Source organism: Medicago truncatula, chromosome 2, assembly GCF_003473485.1.
Source record: "Medicago truncatula cultivar Jemalong A17 chromosome 2, MtrunA17r5.0-ANR, whole genome shotgun sequence".
Taxonomy (NCBI): Eukaryota; Viridiplantae; Streptophyta; class Magnoliopsida; order Fabales; family Fabaceae; genus Medicago; species Medicago truncatula.
In genome coordinates this window covers 4,921,518-4,939,713 of record NC_053043.1, presented here as the reverse complement: position 1 = coordinate 4,939,713, position 18,196 = coordinate 4,921,518, and the positions used below count along the sequence as shown (strand labels likewise).

At 31.8% G+C, this 18,196-nt stretch overlaps 3 protein-coding genes across 5 annotated transcripts; 1 reads left to right on the top strand and 2 right to left on the bottom strand.

The window, feature by feature from the left end:
• Positions 1–438: 438 nt before the first annotated feature.
• LOC25485971 (agamous-like MADS-box protein AGL80) lies at positions 439–1,623 on the bottom strand. The gene is made up of 2 exons (XM_013607113.3): positions 1,440–1,623; positions 439–1,091 (listed from the first exon to the last, which is right to left on the bottom strand). The coding sequence occupies exons 1-2, from the start codon at positions 1,516–1,518 to the stop codon at positions 439–441; spliced, it is 732 nt and encodes a 243-aa protein (XP_013462567.1). The 5' UTR covers positions 1,519–1,623.
• A 6,474-nt stretch (positions 1,624–8,097) lies between these two features.
• LOC25485970 (receptor-like protein 15) lies at positions 8,098–11,682 on the top strand. Its single transcript, XM_013607112.3, has 2 exons — positions 8,098–8,867; positions 9,304–11,682. Exons 1-2 carry the CDS (start codon positions 8,480–8,482, stop codon positions 11,574–11,576), a joined length of 2,661 nt encoding a protein of 886 aa, XP_013462566.1. The 5' UTR covers positions 8,098–8,479; the 3' UTR covers positions 11,577–11,682.
• Positions 11,683–12,660: 978 nt separating this feature from the next.
• On the bottom strand, positions 12,661–16,938 carry LOC25485969 (uncharacterized). 3 transcript variants are annotated; one of them, XM_024776544.2, is made up of 4 exons: positions 16,410–16,938; positions 14,650–15,848; positions 13,288–14,256; positions 12,661–13,183 (listed from the first exon to the last, which is right to left on the bottom strand). In XM_024776544.2, exons 2-4 carry the CDS (start codon positions 15,688–15,690, stop codon positions 13,145–13,147), a joined length of 2,049 nt encoding a protein of 682 aa, XP_024632312.1. In that variant the 5' UTR covers positions 15,691–15,848; positions 16,410–16,938; the 3' UTR covers positions 12,661–13,144. The 3 variants fall into 3 exon arrangements, with proteins under 3 accessions (XP_024632312.1, XP_039686216.1, XP_039686217.1); XM_039830282.1 differs by having other exon boundaries at positions 14,650–15,840; XM_039830283.1 differs by lacking the exon at positions 16,410–16,938 and adding an exon at positions 15,972–15,992.
• Between the last annotated feature and the right edge of the window lie 1,258 nt (positions 16,939–18,196).

Genomic DNA, 18,196 nt, shown 5'->3' with positions numbered 1-18,196 from the left:
TTTTTTGTCTTAACTCTCTGGTCTACAAGAAAATTGTTGACAAGTAATGTAAAAATTGTTGACAAGGTAACCGCTACTCAATATGCACATTGTTAATAAGAAAAATGCAATAAATCTGCTTCTTCTTTTTTTTCCTTCTGAATTTTATGTAACTAAATAAATTGACCAACCACAAATTAAGGAAACCACACAAATAAACTCACTATTAATTTCATTGATGATAAAATGATCATCAATGTTGCACAAGGACACAATGCATAACTTAAAAAATAAAGACATTGAAACAATACAAACAAAGACCAACAAAAAAAAGACACAAACACATACTCCCAATGAGCATAAATTTTGAAAGACACATAAATTCGAAAGACACAAACACATACTTTGAAAGAGACACACTCAAAGAGCATAAATTTGCAAGACAACTATATGATCTAGTTAGTTAGACCAAAGACCATTTATGTCCGTATTAACATCATGAAATGCTAACATGGAGAAGTCCCAAGGTGGATCTTCATAATCACTTTCCATGCCATATTTCACGTTGCTATCCAAACCTTGGACCTCAGCACCATTGCCCATATTAGCTTGCATATCTCCTACATTCACCAGCCCAGATGCATCACCCTTATTACCCTCATTCCCTATTCCATTCATATCTTCAGCTCCATTTCCAGCTTCCTCTTGAGATTGAATTTCCGCCGATTGCAACCTCCAATCAATTTCCTTCAGATTGTCATTTATAAAGGCCGCCAGGTCATTAAGTTCATTCACATTCACATCCTCGACACGATATTGTCTAGTACTAAATACTTTAGTAATAAATAGGGCGAATTCATTCTTCTTGTTTGCCTCCATTTGTTTCCTCAACAGCAATTGAGATTTTGCAATACTTTGGTTCAAGTAAGCTGTCAAATCCACCATATTTTTGCTTCGTTCGATTTCAGGCAAGTGTAGGAACTTGGATAACACATCTTTTGTTGCAGGACCTGGTGGCCAAACCTCTGGTTGAGCATTGTTTTCACCAAAGATTATTGCGCATGCTTCTATCCCACATAGAGTGCTGATTTCATTAACCTTCTTTAGCAAACCTATTGAAAAACATATATAGTTAGAGGTAGAAATGATATTTTTTTAAAAATAAAATAAAACAGAGAGAAGTTTTTTTTTACCAAAAAAAATAAAAAATAAAGTGAAACTATATAATGATCATTTTACAATTGTCTAAGATGAGATTTAATTTGAACTCCCTTGAGTTTGTTTAAATTCAATCTCTTACTACCGAGTAGATAACTCGTAGAGAATAGATGAAAACTTCAATTTTAATTGATGATCCTAAGTAACTTTCATACCATTAATCATTATCTAATGGTAACATATATATAATTTGCAAGGCTAATACACACTCTATTGAAAATAAGAAACGACTAATCTCTCACCAGTTTTCCTTTTTTTGTAGCTTGCCTTCCTGCTCGATGAATTGGCTATGTATGCAAGTTTAACCTTCCTCCCAGTCATGACAACGATGATCAAAAAACAAAAAGAAAGAGGATTTGAGAAATGAATTTTGAACAATGTTAATTATGAATTTCTTACTACTCCAATTATGCTATTTGTAAAGGCAAATTTGAGATACAACTTGTTAGAATTTAGAGCAAGAATAATAATTTTTTATTTTGATAATTAATACATGACTTTGTATATACAATATTTAATATAATAATTTTTTATTTTGATAATTAATACATGACTTTTTTTTTACAAAATTAATACATGACTTTATAAATACAATGTTTAATTAGTAGAAATAAATAAATACAATATTTAATTGTTTAACTCGAACCTAGAACCTCCAAATTTATTATATATTAATGATAGTATCTATCTTTATTAAATTTAGGGTTAAATAAATAAATAGTCTCTCTAAATATATCAACATTTGATTTTAATCCCCTTAAAATATTTTTTAGATTTTTTGTCCCTCTAAAAATTTTCATCTATGAAATTAGTTCCTACTCTAGTGTAATACTCAATGTAGAGCATGGACTAATTTCATAAATGTAGAGAGGGACCAAAAGCTTAAGGAATATTTTAAGGGAATTAAAATCAAATATTGGTATATTTAGGAGAACAATTTACTAAGGCTTAATTGGACATTTGGTCCTCTAAATAATTATGCGTTTACATTTTAGTCCCATAAATTGTAAAACTCACATTTTGGTCCTCTTGGTTTTGCTCTGTCAGTTAAAAAGGTCCTACCTGTTAACTTTAACCCCCAAATGTCTATGGTAGACCAACTTTAAAAATGGTCCACCATAAATCCTATTAATTATTCTAATTTAAACCGTTTGATTTTTTTTAAAAGGAGGATCATTGGATTACGCAGGTGTATTTTATCTTACGGTGAGTCAACAACAACTAATTAATTCTCCCTTTTTTCATCTTCTTCCTCACTCTTCTTCATCATCTTCATACCATTTTCATTAACATTCATAAGAAAAAAATCCAGAAAAATATAAAAACCCCACAATTTCTTCTTCTCTTTACAAAAAAACATTTCTCCTTGTGATTCTTCTTTCATTTCCTTTTCTTTCTTCCTCTCTTTACAAAACCATACTCTCCCTCTTCTCCTTTTCCGACCGAAATTTTCGGCCTCCCACCGTGGTGTTTTCGGCCCTCTTTTGCTAGATAAAATACATAATATTCATCCTCTCTTCGTTCTCTATCTCTTCCTGGAATTAAATTTTAGATAGGAGGCATTTTCTTAGTCTCCAAACCGTCACTTTCATTCTAGATCTAGACAACCACAAAATGTCATGTGACAAACCACCAACATAAACATACTCTCCTTCATATCCTCTACAAAATCCACAAAGAAAAATCAATATTGGGTGACCTTGCTCCGGTGACCACCGCACCGAAAAGTGGTACCACCGCGTTGGAACATATCACCACCGCATCCCTGTTGCGTGTATGCACCCGGAAAATGGTACCACCGCGTCGGAACATATCACTCAATGAAAAGGGAATTCTAATGCTTCTCAATGATGTAAATAGCACTATTTGTTAGAGTTTTTTTATTTTGCTGGATAATGATGGTGATGAAGGTTGTTGTTTATGTGTAGTGATGAGATGATGGTGGTGAATTTTTCTTGAAGGTTGTTGTAATTTTTGTATTATGTTGTGTTTCTTTGAATTTGTATTTTGGAAGGAAAAAAAAAATTCTAAAAAAATGTTTATAGATTGAGGAAGAAGAAGAGAGAAGATGATGAAAAATGAACAAAAATTAGATGCTGATGGTTCACTATAGGTATAATGGACATGCAATCAAACGGTTAAAATCATATCAAAAAATTTAGATGTTAAAAAACTAATGGAGGGGATCAATTTGACTGACGGAGCAAAACCAAGGGGACCAAAATGTGGATTTTATAATTTATGGGACCAAATTGTAAATGCATAATTATTTAGAGGACCAAATGTCCAATTAAGCCATTTACTAATTTAACCTTTAAATTTCTGAGACTTATTTTTATGGATATTAAATTTATTATATTTTAATGATAGTATCTAACTTTTTTTGTGATATTGATAATATCTAACTTTATTAAATTTATGAGACTTGTTTTTATGGATATTAAATTTATTTAAATAATTTTAAATAAATAATTAATGCTGTTTTTTTTACAAGAATAATTAATGTTGTTATTAATTCATTTTTTTATCAAGATATTTTTCCATTTTTTTAAAAATTTCGATAATTAGAGATTTTTGTTGCTTTGAACTTTGTCCATCGATCTACCACCTCATGAATGTATCTAATAGATAAGTACTGTTTTATAATCCACACTTATATGAAAGGGATACATGTAACATCTAACATGATTTATGATACTAAAGATCAAGATAAAAAAATTCCAGAATTATAAGTCTGGATACTTTCCAGACTTTAATACAAAAATTACATATAAAAGATCACATTGTACAATGAAATACAACATTCTAATTACTAACATTGACTATTTAAAAAAAAAAAATTATGTTAGCAGTCTCATATCAAGTAGATAAAATTATTTGACATGAGATTCAAGCCATGATGCTCTTTCACCTATTAGACTAATCTTTTGGGATGTGATCTCCTAATAGGATTAAGTCCTAACAATTATTGTTTTCATTGAGATTTGGATTACGATATACGATTAAATCCTAACAATTATTGTTTTCATTGAGTTGGACCACGAAAAGGGCTACCTAGCTATATGACATATTGAGGTGCTATAGTGAGTACTGATGATAGGTGTGCGAAGTCACCAAATAAAAGGGCTACTATCATGTTAGTGTCGATCAAGTGAAAGTGGTCGTGAACATCGAATCTTAAATGAGATTATTTTGGAGAATATTTATTTTTCAAAAATGAAATCTATAAAAAATAAAAACAGGGGGTAATTAAACTGAAAATGGCTTATATTACTGAGGGTAAAACATTATTAACCCTTTTTTGTGAATAATATATCAAATGTTTGTATGTGACACCATGGTGTTGTTGGAAGTTTGCCTTCCATCTCCGCGGTGGTCGCCCGAGCTTCACCATGAGCTACCACCCTCTCTTTTTTAATATTAAATTATTCATTTAAGTTATTAATATTAAGATTATTTAAATAAAAGTATAATATTTAAAAAATTATAAATTGATAAAAAGAATTATAGAAAATTGGAAAATTGATAAATTGAACCACCACCCTCTCTTGTACCAGCTTACCACCATGAGAATTTCAAATTTCATCTCAATTCAGGATAATTTGATTTACATACTTGGACATAAGTGAGTTTTAACATAGGACAATTGCAAAATTTTCCCATTTTAAATCAATTTTGTTTAATTTGTTTTTAGTTGTAATCTATATTTTCTTATATTTCAATTTATACAGGTGTTAAAAATCATAATTTGACCCCAATTGTTTTGCTTATTCCTATACACAGAGTTGTCAAAACGGGTCCGTCTATATGGCCGACCTAAAAGTCCGAATAAAACGTAGGGCTTGGGCCTTATAATTGCGGCCCAAATTTTTTTCAATGTTTTTTTAACCGGCCCGTAAAAGCCCGTAATATGTTCGGGTTAACCCGTACGGACTACGAGTAGCCCGACAACTCGCGTACAAAATTATAGCTCTCTTATTAGTGGTGTGTGTTGCCACAATTCCTTAATGCAAAGTTGCAAACTTTCTAATATCAACTTTTGCTCCATGCTTTAATTCATATGTTTTTCATCGACCTATTAATTACTTCATCCGTTTCACAATATTTGTCATTTTTGAAAAACAATTTTGCTTCACATTACTTGTCACTTTCGAATTTTAATTCAACATTAATTATTGGCTTGTCAATAGTTCCCTTACCTATTTATGGTAGAGTGAGAAATAATAGAATGAAATAATAAATAATTAAGATTATTATAGAAAAAACACATAATTTTATCAAAATAACAATTTATTTGATTTGTTGATATATGTAAATTTCTCAAAAGCGACAAATATTGTGAAACGGATGAAGTATTTGTTTGCGTTGCTTCTGGTTCATGACTATCTGCTGCTTGTTGAATAACATTTATGCTAGGTGGCGACATATACACTGTGTTTGGTTGGAGTGAAATAGGGGAGAGAGAAATTGAATGGAGATATCAAACTTTTTCTGTTTGGTATGGAGAGAAATAAGAAAGAGAGAAAAGATTATATGGAGGGACCCATCCCTTTTTCATTTCTTCGCAGATGTGAGAAGAGATTTGGTGGAACGCTGCTTTTTTTTCACTTTCCACTATATACCCCTGTCCCACCCTTTCCTCATTTTTGTTTATTTTGAAAACTAGTTTTTTTTTTTTTACTTTTACATCATTTAGCAAAATAGTTGTATTCTTCTTGCTACGCTTTTGTTCTAGGTACAGTGACATTTCCTTTTTCCACACATAAATATGTTTTTTTTACGGTAAATATGGATTATTTTAGTAACACATATTTTTTTTTTAAAAACATAGTAAATGAAATACAGAAAGTAACACTTTTTTTTCTTCTGAAAGTAGAGAGTAACCCACATAAAAGTTGTTCCCTTTGCATACATATCCGATTGTGGTTAATTAAATATTAATTTAACTCTTTTTTTTTTAGCAAATTAATTTAGCTCTTAATTAATTAATTTGTTAACAAAATAAATTACCTAAAGCCATTTGAATAATTTAATTAATTTGATTATATTTTAGGTTACCAAATAAAAAAACTGATGACTTAATTAATTAACTGAAATTAATTAAAGTAAAATAAAAATGTGAGATTGATAGTTTTTTTTAATGAAGGGGTATTTTAGTATTTTTAAACATAATCAACACTTCTCTCTATTCTATTTCTTCTCTCTCTCTCTCTCTCTCTCTCTCTCTCTCTCTCTCTCTCTCTCTTAAACCAAACAACATCTCAAATCTACTCTATTTCTCTTATATTTCTCTTTTACTATATTCTCTCTCACCTATTTCTCTTCTTAATTTCTCTACCACCATGATAGTACAATACATGTATCTAAAATAAATTAAATGACATTTGCCCTTAAATATAAGATTTATTTGAGTAAATTGCAAGAATTGAAAAAGTTGATTGTATATTTTAAACACCGGTCTTTATATATTACACAATGTTCATATTAAGTTAAACTTACGAGGATAAATTTATCTTTTATGACAGCGATTTGGTTAATATTTACATAAAATTATTTATAAAACATTGTAAAAAGCGATGTAACATTATTAGATGTATATTAGTAACAAAATAATTAATGCATTAATTTAGATTGTTTAAACAATTCTTATAATAAGGATAAAGAAAAAGTTCAAGAAGATTTTATATTTATAGATAGAGGTAGTACGTATGTTTTTGTGAGTGGGCCTTAATAGTTTGCACAAAATTAATTTTATAGAAAATCAAGTTTACGTTATCATTCCTTCATGTTAGTCACTACCATAGTTGAGTTGATCAACTGCACCAAGTTTACGTTATCATTATTCATTCCTACAGGAATTTTAATCAACTGTTGATATAGTCTCACATAGGCAAAATTATGGACAATAGGAATTAAAAAAGTTACTTGCGAATAGCGAACATGACCATGCTGCAAATTTGAAGTTTTCACTATTGTTTCCCATTTCACATTGATTGATGATGTATTAGAATCATTTCTTTTAGCATGAGATTGAGCCCCTTGATTTTAATTCGTGGAAGAAATCTTAAGAGAAGTTATAAGTATGTTAGGTATATTCATACATAAAATCGATACATTAATTACATTAAGTAGCGGAGCCAGAAAATATCTCTGGATGGGCTAACAAAATTAACTCTAATATAATAAACATAAAATTTATGTTGTAATAAACGTTAAGCACAAAGTTGTTCAATCGTAAAGTAAATTTTATTCCTCTTAATTACAACCAAACACGATCTTTTCAATTAAGCCTATTCAACAAACAATAATAACAAATAAGAGAATGAGAAGTTTAGTTATCTAACAGAGGAAGTGAAGAGGTTGGGTGAACCAGTTGGAAAGAAAAAAAATCAAGCTAAGGGTATTTTAATAATTTCCCTCTAGAAAAAAATTAAATCTTTTTGGGGATGGCCGTGGCCCATATTGTCCTCCGCCGCTGACTACATTACCGACTTTTCTTAATAAGAGTGAAAAAAAAATAAAAATATGTGCTTATATTTAAGTGCAGAGGAAGTAAAACAAAATATCTCTATAGACATGATCTTACTATTATTACACATGCAACTTGATATACTTGTCAAATTATTATCAGTCATTATGTTTTCATTTAATTTACTAGTGTGAAAACTTTGCGGCCCTTAGAATTTCTCTGTTTCCTACTTTATAGTCAAAGAGCGGTAGATATTCTTGCAAATGAAGTCCTTATCTTTAAAGTTGTCATTGTCTTTACCTTGTATTGCACCAAATGTGTTGAATTATTTGTTTCAACATGAAAAAGAAATCTCTTTGTGTGTTTTTGGTTTGGCGTTTTGAGATCAAAACCAAGTTTTTTTGGAAGTATTTTTCATTCATCCAAATAAGATAGAAAATCTGAAAACGGCGTTTGAAAAAGCAAACGAGGTTTGGCCACGGTAAACGTGTTGTCAAACCAGCACTTTATAGTTTATGCTTTCACACAAGTAAAGAAACGCGGTAGTGACACGCTACAATCAAAACAAATCGGCTAAGCTTCCAAACTTTTATTGAGTAGTACATTTAAACAAAGTAAAAATCAACCCCTATATGCTACTCAAAAAGTATTATACAATTGATTAGGTGGAATTGTATGGAAATTTCGAAGAAATGCATGAGTTATGGTACCATTCTTTCTCTCACCAGTTAGTACTGTATATATGATCCATTCTTTGTCACATAAGAAGATAATATATAGAACAAAGTTTACTAATATAGTAAGCATAACTAAATGGAGAGAGTCTTTGTCAAAAACCACTTGTGCTTATGGATTGTTGTTGTTGTTGTTGTTTTGTTTCTTGTCAAGGAGTTAGAAGGGTGTTTAGAGAAAGAAAAGCTGGGTTTATTGGATCTTAAAACCTTCTTGATTTCAAACAGCACTAGTAAATACAATAATCTTACATCATGGGATAAGAGTGATGTTGATTGTTGCTCATGGGAGCGTGTCAAGTGCAACCATACCACAGGACATGTTATGGATCTCTTGCTTGGAGGAGTTACAATTCCAACCAATACAACTTATCTTTGGATCTTCAACTTTTCATATTTTCTTCCTTTCAACCATTTAGTTCATCTTGACTTATCAGCTAACTATTTTGATGGTTGGGTTGAAATTGAAGGTAACTTTATATTAGACTTTTTTTTTTAATTATCATGAATCAAATTTGGTATTCCGGGATGGATTTACAACACTGTCACACACTACACACCAACCACTTGCACAGTTGCACTAGACCCTCGTCGTCTATTAGACAGTTTTTGGTTCTATGCAGAATTGTTTCTACTTTTATTAGTAATTAAATAAAATATAGAGTAAATTATTAGCTGTTTAATTCTAGAAATTGTATTCTCCAGACAATTTGGTCCTTGAAATTAATGAATTCACAAAATGATCCGAAGATTCTCAATCACATTAGTCTTCCGAGACAATTTCAAGAATTAAATTGATTGATCCAAACAGATTAATAGGATCAAGAAAATTCATAATCATTTAGGAAATTCGATGATTTTAGAATGTGAACCGTCGTCTCACTGAAAACAAAATAATATTGACAGGATTATGTGGAATGAAGAATCTGCAGGAACTTGACCTCAGCAGAAATGGAATGAGTGGTTATTTTCCTCAATGCCTTAGAAACTTGACAAGCCTCAGAGTACTTGATTTATCCTCAAATAATTTTGTTGGAAACATTCCATCTTTCATCATTAGTCTCAAGTCTCTTGAATATCTATCTCTCTTTGATACCAACTTTGATGGAATTTTCTCATTTAGTTCTTTGAATAATCATTCTAAACTTGAAGTTTTCCTTCTGTCACCAAAAACAAATAACTTGTATGTGGAAACTGAAGAAAGTCCATCATGGCACCCTACTTTTCAATTAAAAGTTCTCCAACTTAGAAATTGCTTTCTAAATTCAAAGAGAGATGGAACTTTTCCTACTTTTCTACTTTATCAGCATGAGCTGCAACTACTTGACCTTTCTCATAACAAGCTATCAGGGAATTTTCCCTCTTGGATATTGGAAAATAACACAAAGTTGGAGACCTTATACTTGATGAATAACTCATTCACAGGAACTCTTGAGCTTCCAACTTTCAAACATGGTTTATTGGACCTACAAATTTCAAATAACAAGATTGGTGGTCAACTACAAGAGGATATAGGTAAGATATTTCCAAATCTTTATTATGTAAACCTATCTAAGAATAGTTTTGAGGGAATTCTTCCATCATCCATTGGTGAAATGCAAACAATAAGGACTTTGGACTTATCCAATAACAACTTCTCTGGAGAGCTTAGTAGCCATTTGATCTCCAATTTGACCTCATTGAGACTTCTGAGGCTATCTCACAATAGTTTCCATGGACTTGTTCCATTACTTTCAAACTTAACAAGATTAAATTGGTTGTATTTGAACAATAACTCCTTTAGTGGAGTAATTGAAGATGGAGTGTCAAACAATTCTTCTTTGTTTTCCTTGGACATATCAAACAATATGTTATCTGGCAGGATTCCAAGATGGATTGGAAGATTCACAAAACTAAGTGTACTTTCATTGTCAAAGAATCGTTTACAAGGTGAAATCCCAAATGAGCTTTGCAACCTAATTTCCCTTAGCTATTTGGATCTTTCTGAAAACAATCTATCAGATTTTTTACCTTATTGCTTTAAGAACTTCAAATACATGAAGTTCTTATACTTGCAAAAGAATGCTCTCCAAGGTAATATACCATATGCTTTTTCTCAACTAACAAAATTAACATCACTAGACCTGAGGGACAACAATTTTTTTGGAAATATTCCACAGTGGATCAACAGGCTCTCAAAGTTAAGAGTTCTTTTACTGGCAGGGAATAAATTAACAGGTCCAATTCCTATCTATGTGTGTGAACTTGAACATGTCAGAATTATGGATCTCTCACATAATTGGATTAATGAAACAATACCTCCATGCATTAAGAATATATCATTTAAAATGGTAGAGTTTCAAACTACTGCAGTAGGAGGAAGAGCAGTGCAGAATGATAATGACTCAAAGGATAAAATTCAGTATTATGGAAATACTGCAACATCATACATTTTTTTAGTGGATGATATTTGGTTCACCCCTGGAAATACTTTCGACATTTTCTATAACTCCTCTTTGAGCTTGAACCATCCTATTGCTGATGAATACATGATATCTTATGAAATAGTAGAAATTGAGTTCAGAACAAAGAGTTATTATCTCTCTTACAAGGGTAATAACTTGAACTTAATGACTGGATTGGATTTATCAAGTAATAATTTGAGTGGTAGTATTCCCCCAGAGATCGGAGAACTAAGAGATATTAAAGCCTTGAATCTTTCGCACAATCGATTCTCAGGATCGATACCAGGAACCTTTCCCAATTTGATAAATATTGAGAGTTTAGACCTTTCTTACAATAATTTGAGTGGTGCCTTACCTCAAAACCTGACTAATTTATACTCTTTAGCTATATTCAATGTCTCATATAACAAATTCTCTGGTAGAGTTCCAACCACAATGCAGTTTGCAAACTTTGATGAGAACAACTATAGAGGTAATTCAGATCTTTGTGGATCTGTTATCAATATAACCTGCAATCATACCTCCATTTTTCCACCAGCATCGACAACGCAACATCAGACCGCAATTGATATGGAGTCCTTCTATTGGAGTTGTGTTGCATCTTATGTTACAGTTGTCATTGGGTTAGCAGTAATTCTTTGGGTTAATTCTCATTGGTGTAGGGTTTGGTTTCGTTATGTTGATTTGTGTATATTTTATTGCTTCTCAAGGTGTTTCAAGAATGTTTTCCATTAGTGATTTGGCTAAAGATTTGAAGAACTTTGTAATAACTAAGTAACTAGATAATGAGCATTTCATCTTAGTAAATAATTGAAATGAAAGTAGATCTTACCATTTATAAGTTAAGTATCCAATTGAACCAATTCAATATTTTATGGGAAATGATTAATCTCCCGAAAAATATTTTAGCATCATGAAAAATGTAAGTTAGGATCTTGCCATTTATCGCAAATCTATCAAGAACGGTTTATGAGCGTTGGATCATTGATTTATCAGAAAACATGTCAGGTAGTAAATATAAAAACGAATCACGCTACAGTTACAATTCAGCATCATGATGTTCCCGTGAGGTTTTGTTTAGCGCGAAGTAGCATTTCCGTGATAAAATAGATGATACATCAAAATACGTTCAACTATTTTGGTTGTGTAGATAATCTCTTGATTGAACTTTAGTTTTTGAAAGTTTTGGTGACTTGATAGATAAGAATATTTTGCTCCAAAATGAGGGAATATATTAAAAGAAAAATTTGTCAGTTGTCACAGACATTTTGGCCCAGCCAATCCAATATATTATCACTAGGTCCCCATTTCAACAATTTCATGGTTTATCTGTATCTCTATCTCCATTTTCATGTTACTAATTGGTCCCCTACCATCATTATCCTGATTCATATTCTGCATCTACCCCACACACTCATTTCCCTTTTGCTAGATTTGTAAAGGAAAGTATATGTTTGGTTTTGCGCCTACTATTTCTGTGTTAGCCCAAAATTAACAATGATAATCGAGATCGATTAATGTGTGTAATACAAGGGTTTTTAAATGCAATATTGAATACCGTTAAAACCAAGCCTGTCTATGAGATCTGTCAGTGAAGAAAATGGATGAATTAATGTGTGAACATGTAATTATAACATCTTTTTGTGCCGCGATCTAAGGAGAGATGTTAGAATTGATCGAGTATTTGACATATGATATTATTTCATCTATTTTCGCATGATTGTTGTGATGAAGTAGTTTGTGATTCTATTCTTTTGGCAATGACAGCTTAAAGTAAATCAAATGTTCTAAATTTCATAGCATAAAAAAGCATAATCGATTAACAAAATCACCAAGGAATATACTATATATAGATTACAAAAATATATCATGGCTGCAAGCGGGTGACAATTATTAGTCCAGATGTTGTGCTAGGTTTACCAACATGAGAATTTCATATTTCATCTCAATTCAGAATAATCTGATTTACATACTTGGACATAAGATTCCGAGCCTTCATTATGAGTATCAAATAGGGAAAAAATCAATAAAACGTGAAAAACAGTGATCACTTGTATTGTATCATTTTGCTATAAAAAAGCTGATTCCTCAAGATTGGATGATATTAATATGAATCCAACCTTTTCTTTTGGGATGAAAGATGTTCAATAATGTAAAAATCTAATCAATCATACTATATTTTTACCAATGCTATAAAAGCTAAAATTCCATAAGCTAGGAATTCATACCATATGCATGGTGAAAAAACAAGGAGACAAAAAACTTGGACCAAAACATGCTAGTAAAGTCACTCAGTTTCATCTCTAATATTTTGAATGCTGCGACTTACCAGCCTGTAGTTCCTGCAAGAAAAGCAAATGTGAATTTTCATGTTAGTCACTACCATAGTTGAGTTGATGTAGTCTTATGTAGGCAAAATTATGGACAAAGGAATTAAAAAGGTTACCTGAGAATAGCGAACATGACCATGCTGCAAATTTGAAGTTTTCACTATTGTTTCCCACTTGACATTGCTTGATGATATATTAGAATCATTTCTTTTAGGATGAGATTGAGTCCCTTGATTTGAATGCATGAAAGAATTCTTGAGGGAATTTATAGGCAGGGCGCGCCAAAGCCAAGACTCAGAAGGTGATTTTGGCAATGGTGGTTGAAGTGGAGAACCATTAGCTAACACAATTTGCTTGTTGTTGGTATCTGAATCTTCAGAAAATGTCTTTTGCACTGGTTGCACTGACACGAGTTCGCAGTTAATAACTTCATCATTTTTCATTACTTCATCTTCATATTCTTTGTCTATATGATGTAGCATACCAGATAAAGTTGTAGAATTGCCACCTAAAGAACTTAATATTTCATAATCCAATGTGACTTTTTCTTCCAAATCCAAAGCTTCTACATGTTTTATGTTTTGAGAAGTTTCTATGCTAGAATTACGTTCTTTCCCTCGTCTTTTGTCCAATTCTGCAGTCATAGTATCTATCCTCTTTTTGATATCTATAGAACTTAAATTTGAAGATGATAATTTGACAGTACTTGAACTATCTATGTACAATGTCTTTTCCATTGCCAAACTTCCTGAATATGAACTTCTTTTGGCTCCTTGGTTTGGAACTCCTTGAATTTTTCCAAGTCCTGAGCTGTGGAACTTCAAATTGCAAGATTTATTGGTTTCAGCCTCATTAGAATCACCGAGCAACTTTGTGCCGCGAAAGGGAGATTGTTGTCTACTTCTACAGGGAGATATACCGGCAGCGGCTGCTCTTGAACGCCGGAAGGGAGAGAGTCTACCTGGAAGCAACTCACCTGAATAAGCAAACCTGTTTGATTCACTGCTCCATCTCTTCTTTCCTTCTTGTGTCTCAGGTGATGCAGCTGCAGTACTTGACTTGTTCCTGTGAATCGCTTCCCAAGCCTGCATCAAAGATTCACCATCATTGTGAGTAAATATGTCGAATACACGTTCATTCATGAGGATGTTGATTAACAAAAAAGGATTAAAGGATTTGTTTGGTTCTGTTGTGACAAAAATAGATTTTCTAAAATTTAGTCTGAATAAAAGTGAGTTTCATGTAAAGTGATTTATGTTTGGATACATTCATGTTAAAGTGGATTGAACAATAAAGTTAAGGCTGAAAATCAATTGTAGAAGCCAAATCTACAAATTTTAGCTTTAAGTTAGAATAAATTCGGAAGGCAAAATCAATTCTACTCGAAAACATACAAACATGTCAAAATCACACCTCTTGTAACAATTTTTGGCTCATCCAAATGTGAAATCAAACATACGCTAAATGACCTTTTTTACCTTCTTTACAGCTGGAATTGGACTAAAAGATCTAATACTAGATCTTTTGTTAGGTTTTACAACCTCACAAGCAGAAGAAGGCAAGGTAACTTGGTTCTTCACTTTCATCCCAGCCACAGAATTTAACGAAGGTAATGAATTCCTAACATGTAAATTAGGTAACAAGCCACATCCTTTACCCAAGACACTATCAGAATTATCATTGTCATAAACATCGCCTTCGTCTTCACTTTCTTCCTCTTGACATTCCCCAGTATACGGTATAATATCAGTTACCAATGGCTTCTTTGCATTCTGAACCAACTTGTTAACATCTCTAGGTTGCTGTTCCACTAATACAGATGGCTTTTTTGAAGAATATTGAGAAGGTTGTATTGTCATAGCCTTCGCGGCCGGCAAGAAACGGTTCATCATGAAGTCTCTTGTTTGTTGATCTGTAGAAAATGTTCCAAACTTCTTAGCTTCCAAGTTATCTAATCCACTTACACCACTCACACTACAGTTCAAAGAGAATGATTCTGTTAAATGTGACAGTGACTCAACTGCATCTGAATAAGCATCATCATTCTCCACTTCCTTAACATTAGACCTTCTACTCACAATTTTCTTCTCAGTTTCTTTTTCCTTTTCTCTTTCTCTATCACAATCTGTTTTAACCATGTTGCCGGTGAAAGACTTCGATTTGTTTGAAGAAGTGAATCTATTTGCAACATTGGATTCCTTTACCATTGGCTGTGTGGCAGATTTGACTGATTTTCCAGGAGGAAGCCTAGGAATTGGAGTGAATGAAGGGTTCTTAGGAGGAATTTGAAGTACTTCAGATCCATTATTACCTTTACATTTTCCAGGTATATGCTCCCAATTGAAAGGCACTGCAACAGGTTCCGTTACTTGATCCAATGTCATTTCTGATTTGTAACTTGCAAGAGTGTGGCGTTTCTCTAATATCTTCCTCTTTGATTCAGTTAACGAAGGGGATGTAGCTGAATTTCGTCTCACAGACATGAGTGGAGCATTGATGTTCAATTTTCTCTCAGACATCTTGTTCCAAATCCAAAATTGAACAACTAGTATATGTAATTCAATGCAATCCCTCTCAATCACAAGCTCAAAGTTCTATAAAACAATATCATATACTAATTCTCAGCACCAAGGCCAAAAAAAATTAGGCATGAAACTTCCTATTCAGTCCTGAAAACCTGAAAAAGAAAATGGATGTAAGAACTGATTATCAACAGTTTAAATAGATATTATTCATTAAAATGGCACTAATGATTATTTTACAACTGTCTAAAGGAATTTGAACTGCGTCAAGCTCTTACCACTGAGTTGAACACCTGAAGGACAAAAAATGTGAATCATATGCTTCTCAATTCAAGAAGACTTGAACTAATCAGAACAAATAAACACTACTTTTGAACTGATTAATCACTGAAATGACCATAACAAGAGAAGAATTAAACTGACACAGTATGCTCAATTAGAAGTATCACAAGTTGTTAAACTTTGGATATAAAAAGCCATGATTTAAGCTAAATGGATACATCAAAAGCCTATATTTTCTCTCCTGAAAGAAACTATATAATATAAAAAACAATAAAAAAAAAATTGCAAATGCACTAATAGTATCCACAATCAATGAATAAAATAGTGCAAAAATCCAGTGAGCATGTTCATCAACATCACATGCAAAATTTTCATGGACCCACCAAAGATATAATACTAAAAAAATACAATATTGATAATGAAAAAGAACATACCTCTTGAATAACTCAGTATCTAGCTAGAGTATGTTCTTATGAAGCAAAATTGGTTAGATGAATGGAGAAAATGATGAAAAGAGCATAGCATGTGAAGAAGGTTTACCAGCAGCTAAGTATAGTCTATAGAAAAGGATGTGACTCACAATAAACGGGTTGGTTGTTAAATGATGGCCGTAGAATGAGTAGGATGAAAGAAAAGGCAATAAAAAGCTGAGGGAGATAGATAGAGACACAAGCTTTTGTTATTTCTTCTTCTACTACTAAAGTTTTGTTTTCTATGTATTTTCTGGTACTCAAGCAGTAACTGAAACTGACTTGTGAAACTCTGACTCTGTATTGCCTCTTTTTAGGCCTAAATATGTACAGTTTATGTGACTTTAGTCCTCAAACTCATAAGCGTAAAGCAGACCTCAAGATTAAGTGAACGTTGACAATCAGTTGTCCTTATATATTTCACACCAATGTTAGCAGCGGAAGTTGAACTCACGCATCTATTTACATAAATCAACTTCTTATTAATTGGACCAACAATCCAGTTGATAAAAAAACACAAAAATATAAATTCTTGTGTTGTTATTATGTTTTTACTTTAACACATGTTATGTCATAGGTATTAAACTTGTAATGTATAGGGTATGGTTTGTTTTATTGAGAAGCATTGAATATAAAGTGATGGTATGGTCGTTTACCAACAACAAAAAAGTAAAGGTGTGGTCAGGTCACGGACGTAGCGTGGAGAACATGAGGGCAGTTAGTGATGGTAAGAAAAGGTCTTTAATATATTAGGCAGGGTATTATTGTGGACCGTTCATATTTAATAGACGGAAAGAACATGAAGTATTTTTACTCATCATATCATTCTCAATCATTTTACTTTAGGACAAACAAGCATAGATTATTCTATTCAAAAGAAAAGATAAAACAAAGATGGACAGGGTTATTATCCCGAGGCTACTTTTCCTCAAAACAAAGTATCAAATCCAAACTGCATAAAACGATTCATATCATGTTCGTTACTAGTACCTATTTGAAAAAAAATACCCTCCATGTTTGATTTTACTCCCTCCGTTCAAAAACTGTTTTTGACCAAATTAGAAAGATTAAGAAAGATATGCAAATGAAAAGAGAGAAAAAAATTATTTTACTAATGTATGTATCATTACCATATATATTATTTTACTTTATGACTAAAAGTGACGCAAATAATTAATGTTGTATCAAAAATTGAAAATGGTCAGACATTTTAGGACAATTTTTTTAGTAGAGGAGTGTTAACATTGTTCTCTTTTTAACACTCGCTTTGACGGTCATTCTCTCATCGTGTGAAATTAATATGACTCCAACATATTAAAAAGAGAAATTATTTGTATACATCCATTATCCATTTAACACCATGCAAGAGATAGAAATAAAGGAAAACATGTATTAGATATGATAAATAGATGATATGATAGGAAGAGAGATATAAAAAGAAAATGATGTGGTAAATAAGTGTATGAAAATTGAATATGTATAAATATAAGAGTTCTATTATAAATGGATTTCACACAAAATTGTGAGCTCCACATAATTTTCATCTATAAAAAAAGTAAATGTTAGTTCAATCATTTTGGATATCATTTAACATCATGTATATTCTATAATAAAGCAATGTCTTGATACTATAAAGTAATCTAAAGAGAAATAAGTATTAATTGGAGCAATTGAAGGGATGGTAGTGGAGTATAAGCAAAAGGTCAAATATGTTTAATTCAAATGCAAAAAATCTAGTGGTTTCATTTCAT